The 7,757-nt window shown below is 34.0% G+C and overlaps 1 protein-coding gene across 3 annotated transcripts in view; it reads right to left on the bottom strand.

The window, feature by feature from the left end:
• Positions 1–2,973: 2,973 nt before the first annotated feature.
• The window catches only part of LOC149187988 (protein REVERSION-TO-ETHYLENE SENSITIVITY1-like), a 53,684-nt gene continuing 48,900 nt past the window's right edge, over positions 2,974–7,757 (bottom strand). For 2 of the 3 annotated variants that reach the window (XM_089411533.1, XM_089411532.1), the window contains 2 exons: positions 3,776–4,165; positions 2,974–3,584 (listed from right to left, as the gene is read on the bottom strand). In XM_089411533.1, the coding sequence (XP_089267659.1) occupies positions 3,162–3,584; positions 3,776–4,066 (714 nt within the window). In that variant the 5' untranslated portion in view covers positions 4,067–4,165 and the 3' untranslated portion in view covers positions 2,974–3,161. Of the gene's footprint in view, positions 3,585–3,775; positions 4,166–4,515; positions 4,561–7,757 lie in introns of all 3 variants that reach the window. The other variant, XM_089411534.1, reaches the window with a different exon arrangement.

Raw genomic sequence — 7,757 nt, 5'->3', positions numbered from 1 at the left:
TTCAACCATCAATAAACTATTTCAATCTCCATATTAAATAACATGATTTTATATAAGCATAAAGAGGGAAATAAAGTAATTAAAAGTAAAAAACAAATCATATATTTATATTTTAACTTTTAATTGCTAACATAGAACTTATTAAACTATTTAAATATCCATGATAATTAATATATTACAAAATCATAAGTATATATATGGAAAAAAAAACATAATAATGTTGAACATAATAGAATATTTCCATGCCTAAGAGAAAAAAAAAGTATTTTCTTAAGGAAGAAATGTATAATTCATTTAATTTTTAATATTAAAATTTATATAGCATTTAAAAATTATCTTTAATATTAAATTCAATATGGGTTAAAAATAAAATATTTCAACTTCAGTGATATAAATGTATTTTAAAATATATTAATAATAAAAAAACATTTTAGTATTGATCTACAAACTATTTTAATGTAACTATGTATATTATATATGATTTAAAAAATATATGCATTTATTATATAAAGGAATTGAAAAAAAAAAATCTTATGTTTAAAACATTTCAAATAGTTTTAATATTTTTCTGTGAATTTTGTCTAAAATTCATTGAAAAATTGTTGCAATTGTTAAGTTAGACTACACAATCTCAATGCCCAAAGAGATTTTCAAAGCCTTATATATTCAAAAATACACTTTAAACAATAAAAAATTATACATGCTCTCTTTATATATATACACTATAGGTCCATTTTAATGATGGATCTATGAAACACAAATAGGGATCAAATCTCTTGAGATACAAACCTTTTTTCAAATGTTGAATTCTAAAAGAAATTTGTACTTCAAAATATTAATATTTGATTCTTTGGGATGCTTCATAAATATATAATTAAAATAGATATATACGGATGACTAATGCATCATTTTAAAAATCTTTTTTTCTCTTTGCTTTGGAGTACCTGCCATTTCTGGGCTTGTAACACTATGCCCTAACTTTACAAACAAATAGGCCTTAAAAAATCTTTTACAAACAAATAGGATAGGACTCTTAAATGGTGGCTATTACATCTAAAGAATTTGTTTCCCTTTTCTCTCCCTTTTCTCTCGGTTACCTACAGTTTCTGGGTTTGTAACCATATGCCCTTAAAAATATAACTTTAAGGGAATATATGAATTTTATGTAATCGCTAATAGACCTTGTATAGCGAAAACTTCGTATTTTCAACAATGTTCCCTCTGGCAAGTTTACAACACCCTGTACAAAATATATCAAAATCACCCCAAAAAAAATATGAAGGATTAAGAGATTTCAAGTATAGATGGGCAACCCTTCTTAAAAAAACCCTCGTTAGATAATCACTAAGATTAAAAACTTTCAGATGTACATGGACAAAACCCTCATTAGGACATTACTAAGAACTCAATGAAGTTGCAAGGAAACTTTAAATATCTTTCAAAAAGAATAATAGACGCGAGCAAAATGAGAAGACTCTATATGAAGCAAAGGAAGGAGTATTCAAAGTGGTCCTTCAAACTTCTAAATGTTGCACTGACTTACTTCCTATGAATTAATGGATTGTTGCTTAGACACTAAACAATCCTGATAATTCGTCATTTTGTTTATCCAATGTTTCCCTCTATCAGTCACATTTCAACCCATGGCCTACTATAGAAATTCGCAAACATAGCCTAACTGTTGCTATGAGTGACAACTTCCCACAGATTTTGCATTAAAGAAAAAATAGTCTATCACTTCTCTTCAAAATTGAAAGATTACCGTTGTTTGAAACTGCGATCTTCTTATGCCTTAGCTGAGATATGACAATGATATCCCGCAATGCTGGACATATGAATTTCAAACTGTGTTTCACGTCTTGGACATGCATGTTAACTTGGTAACACATGCAGTAAGATACGTAGTAAGGGCAGAAACCAGTGAAAATATTAATAAATTTATCAAGAATACATATAATACTACTAATATAGACTAGCATTAAATGTAACTAATACATACAATGACCAGCATACAACATCCACGCAAAAGATAATATATTTATCAACGAATCGGTGATAATAAAAATCAGAACATCTAGTCCAACCCTCCAGGGGTGGTTTTGGCCACCAAGAGACTTCTGCATATCACTAATATGGATGGAATTATATCCAAACCCTGTACTTTTGAGCATGTCGTTTGAACATCCTCATTTGAAGTAACTGCTTAAGAACATAAAATCAGTTCCTTGAAAGATATCTACCAGGAATTGTTTCATTCCAGACCAACATGTGAAGCTGCATATAATTTGTATAAAATCTTTAAAAAGGATTTCGATGGCTACTTTAAATGAAGCTGATAACAGTACAAGATGCCTGGAGGAGTGGATCTTCTATCCCCTGCCACTTGCAATCAGATTTGTAGACCCTCTATAGCCCTCTTACCAAGGGAGCATGCTACAACAATACATCTATAGTCTGGGAATTTATGACGTTCAGAATGACTGACGAGTGACCACCACCACCAATGCAAAACCCACCCACATCCGTGTAACATAGCAAATGATCTCCAATTCATTATCAAATGGAACAATCAGATCCAAAGGTTTAAAAAATACAAAAAAGGTAGCATCCAGAGACTAAAGGCAGTATATGCCTAGCCTCCCCTCATTCCTAACCAATAAATAATCGTGATCCTATGCATTGATGTAATAATATGCTTCAAAATGCAGTAATATTCATTGACTAGGGAATTATTTAACATTGTCAATACCCAAAATATCTCAACTCAGACCTTTAATACTATGTAATTACTTCACATGTTTTTTAAGCTTACCTAGGCAAAACTGTCAAATTTATGATCCCCGCTCATCTCAAAACTCCTAAAACTAGGTAATTACAACATAAATTTCTGAGACAAACTTCCAATCTAGTATAAAACGAGATGTTACAAAATATGATTCACCATACAAGTAGGATCAAAAACACTGAAAGACGAGAGTCAAAAAACATTGTTGAGATTGTTGGCTTGTGTCCATTCATAAAATGAGCAACTTGAGATTTACAAAGAATAAGGATAATGGCACCTCACTTTTCTCAGAACGGCAGGCTCTTTGAATTATTTGAGTGCATGGGCACTCTACTTAACAAAGCTTATTTCGCCAGAACTTTGACCAAAACTCTGTTTAGCAATCCATAAGACTCTTAACACAGTAAGTTCCAAAGAGAAACCATCCAATCATGAGAAGAGAAAAGAAAGATAACCCCATAAAAAAGGGCCAACCAGCCATAAGTAGGCCTATGCAGCTTACTATTATGAAAGGAGAAAATGATCTTACAATGGCCATTTTATTCACCCACTGGCCCTTGAAAATAATAAGTGTAGCCACATTGACGACATTCCAACCAATGGACCCTCCATAAGAAAGGCGATTTAGACAATTAGCCACAAAAGAGTGACAGTTGCATGTGAAGAGATTATAAGATTTATGCTGGAAATGTTGTGTACTACTGTCGAGAGCATCATCCCATGAAACTGATGTCCCAAGTTCTGTATGTTTATATCCACTTTTGCAGGAGTGTCCAGATAAATGCATTGGGAAGCAACACTGTAAAGAAGACAGTTTGATTATAAGTATTGAAGAAACATCCTACTCAAAAATTATTAAAAGAGCAATACAGAACAACTAATTATGAAATTAGAAACAGGTGCATACTTCACAGTACTAACAAGGATGACTGATTGTACCCCGTGATGCAAAGGAAAAAAAATTCAATAAATTCAGTAGCAAATGCGAACCTGTTGCTTGCTAAGTTGGATGTATCTTGCAACTGCACCAAATGCGAAGTCATCAATACTAACAAAGTTTGGCCCTGCAAAATCTAAAATGACACCATCTTCCCTGCATATGCCCATATGACCAATGAATGGTGCTAACCATGATACTATTGGAAGGGGAGTCCATACTACACAACAAGGAAACCTAGCACGTTCAATGTCCACTTGAGCAACTGCAGGTCGCGGTGTAGATGCCGGAAGCAGTTTGTCATTAGAACACATCTCTTCATCCTCATCATGGGATCCTTCCATTATTCTGGTTAGTTTAGGCCCGAGGGATTTCTTTACTCCTCGCTTTCCCAGCCTAAGAGATTGGGACCAGCCTTCCTTCAATATAAACCATGCAAGTGCCTTCACAGATCAACATAAAACATATATCAATGCATTAGTTTCTTCACACTGATAATAACAGGTGAATAACCACAACACATTTCAGGTAATATTAGATCCACAAGCTACTATATTGGATGGGATATATCACTTCAATTCTAATGAATCTACAAGATGCCAAGAGCAATGGAATATTGTAGAATAATTGCGATATTCCCCTGGACACATCATTCTTTCCCAATTCCAACACAACTTGCTGACTGTTTCTTAGACACCACTAGAACAGCCAATCAAAAGAGGCAACAAGCTGGTGCACTTCATTTTCAATGGACTCTAAGGAGATGCTGTCTTTGACAAAGTTAACATTCGACCTTGTAAACCCCAGTCAATATGCATTTCAACCCCAGGTCTCCAACCTGAAATCAAAGCACTCAACATTGAGAATAAATTGCTGTCACATTGAGCAATGAGAACCCAAGAGGCTAACAAGCCTTGTAATTTATATACGACACTCACAATGTGAAAATGTCTCACTTCAAGAAGTATGTACCTATACCTGATGATATTTGGTCATTATTTTAACTTTCAGACTGTATATCAAGTCACAATTAATTACTAATTCACTCACATTAAAACCCACCTCAGCATGTTTGTAAAATGAAACAAAAGATAGTCAGGCTCAACAATGTGAATAAACAATGACGATAATTTCAATTATTTTACAGATATCTACATCAAGTCAAAAGAACTGTATGTTTATATTGACTTCTAAAATATTTTGTTTCAGATTTCAAGTGGCAACATCAATTTTACAATGATTAATATGAAAGATGTTAATCCAACATCAAATTGGATGTTGACCGTGGGGAAGAAGAGACATCAAACCATTATTTTCAGAGTTGATGTGGTTGCAGAAAAGGCAAGGGGAAAGGGTGGGGCCTTTTGCTAGGCCTTAACCTTGATATATGTAATGTTCTCTGATATATCACATGACATTATGTTTGTTTTTGTTCATGCCAACCTCCATGGTATTCCATACGTATCATGTACATAGTTATACAATTGTGAACATCCAAATGTATTATTTTTGCATTATGTACAACATAATCTTTCGTATCAAACTTCAATGCGATATATTTATATTTTCCTGGAATTTATGCATCTTCTATATCATTTTGTTTTGCTGAGTCAATCGTCAAATATTTGTCAAGAAATGAGTCATGTTTGGACCTTTTGGCCAAAATGAATCTTGACTCGTGTCGAGTTTAATGACTTCATTGCCGGGTGAATTCCTTCCTCTAGTTTAATTGCTGGATATGAAAGTTGGCGACTATATTGCCACTTAGACACAATACTACCATGGATAGAAAAGAAAACAAAGCTTGACCAGAACTGAAACCTTCTAAGAGTATTACTATGATAAATGCCTTAGAGAAAGGCTTCTAACATAAATAAGAATGTTGCCAAGTCCCACTAGTGCAATTGGGTTTCGAGGGTTTCAATTTGAAAGGAAGACAAATTTCGAAACTCGAGATTGTCAGGAGACACCAAAAAATGCAGCCATGTTAAGGTTGGTGTGGCCCAAGCCGAGTGTGATCCCCGAGTGATTCTGATATCTTAGATGCCCCTAGGCCACAGTTTCTTAGACCACAAGCTAGTCCTGCAAGTCACAGAAATGCTAGCAAGAAAAAAAAAGAATGCTTCATTTTAACGAGTCTCAAAAGCAAATAGCATCTTTCAAGGTGTCACAAATGTCATTGATGATAATAACCGTTCTTCACCCTACCTTTCAGCATTGCAAATTTGATGAATCAACCTTATCCCTTTCTCATTAACACTAAATCCATCACTTTTTGAGTGCTAAAAGAAACCCCATAAAGAGCAAGGAGAATAATCCTTTATTATTTAACTTTCAATTTCAAGTTCCAACATTATCCATTTCCTTTAACCATGTTTCCTAAAGACCCTTTTCCATTCTAGTTACCAATCTTATTTATTTTTTATATTTTCTATATTTTTCTATATTCTAGAGGGGGGTCACAAATGCCTTGCATCCTGTCATACCTTAAAACTTAAGTGATCTCCCCAGTCTTTCTCAAAATTTGTCCCTTTGTCTCCTAACTGTTGAATTTTTGTAGCTATGGTCAGTCTTCATTAATTTTTTAGCCCTCAAAATATGAAAGAACTGATAAATATAAATATATACTTCAAGTCAGCTTCAAAAGAGGGAAATTGAATTTTTGAAATTCAAATTAATTGTCTCCACAAATTCAAGTCGGACAGCCTACATGGCACACCAATTCAGGCTCATGAGATGACTATATAAAGGCTACCCATCCTCCACAAGGCACCAATTCAGATCACATATACTCGTCTTCTGTTCACATGAGGGAGTTTAGAAAAACAAATTCTGAGGCAGCAGACCGAGATTCTTCTTAGGCAGCAGATTGAAATCTTCTGAAGCATAGTTGACCAAATTTCTGAGGTTGTCTCAGCAGGCCAAATTTGTGTCTGGTTGACCAGGTTTGACCTGGGTATGTTTGTGGTCAGTTTGACCTTGTTTCTAACTGGAAATAAGATTGTATCTCTTGTTGAATTGGACTATTTCTCTAAGAAAAGGTTGCTGGGTTTTCCCCTTAGGATTTTCCCAAGGTAAAAGTTTTGTGTCTCGTGTTTGGCTCTCTTCATGATCCTACTGTCATTATTGTTTCACTGTTGAGATTTTCTGTGTAATTGCATTATTGCTTAATGATAAATGTGACACAAGAAGAATTGGATAAAGAATCATTAGAAGTAATTATATCATATTAGAAAGTCTTGAGAAATCAACACTAACCACTATGAAATATTGATTTCAATAACAAGCTATAAGAGATCTCTTTGCTAGTCAAAAATCTCACATGAACATGATGGATGAAAAAATAAATCAAGCTAATGTCCACAAATGACCAAATTAGGTCAATGGGACTCGAAATTACAACAAACTACAATGGTGGTACAAGAGTGCCTAAAGCATCTCCCAAAAATATAGAATCTAGATTATTAAAGGCCCAAAAAAATTAACAAAGAACGAAGTCATAATCCCAAATAATTAGACACCAGAGAAAAAAGTAGAGGCCAACCCACTGTGATAGGAAAAGAAAAGAATAAAAAAACTCTTATAGCAAAGAGGTTTGGCTAGATCAAAGACAAAGGCCAAGAAATGTTGGCCACATTTCAAACACATTATGGGTCAACTTAAGACAATTGCAAATGCTTGACCAATTGCACAATCTTCATCAAGATTAATAAGATAACTAACATTGTTCATCCAAATGGAACCATGAACGCTAAAAGATTGGATGATTGCCTTCAGACCCTAGATGTAACCTTACTACATATAGATACACAAGTTTCACCTGCTAACAAGCATACATTAGAAATTTGGAGTGCAGCAATCATTAGAAATTAGTGATTCAATGATAATTCTACTCTTTTACGTATATGAAGGAACTCACCAAGCAATGGCCCCACAACATCAAGTCTACTTGTGCAACACTACATTGAGTATCCAACACCACCATGTTTAAACTTGAAGTTTAATACCCAAATGATGTTTTGTGGGGCTCAAGTT

The sequence above is a fragment of the Pinus tabuliformis genome, chromosome 3_1 (assembly GCF_031772625.1).
Source record: "Pinus tabuliformis cultivar Carrire ecotype Pingquan chromosome 3_1, CPIR1, whole genome shotgun sequence".
Lineage (NCBI taxonomy): Eukaryota > Viridiplantae > Streptophyta > Pinopsida > Pinales > Pinaceae > Pinus > Pinus tabuliformis.
Note: the sequence above shows the minus strand (reverse complement) of the source record. Positions and strands in the feature narration are given on the sequence as shown.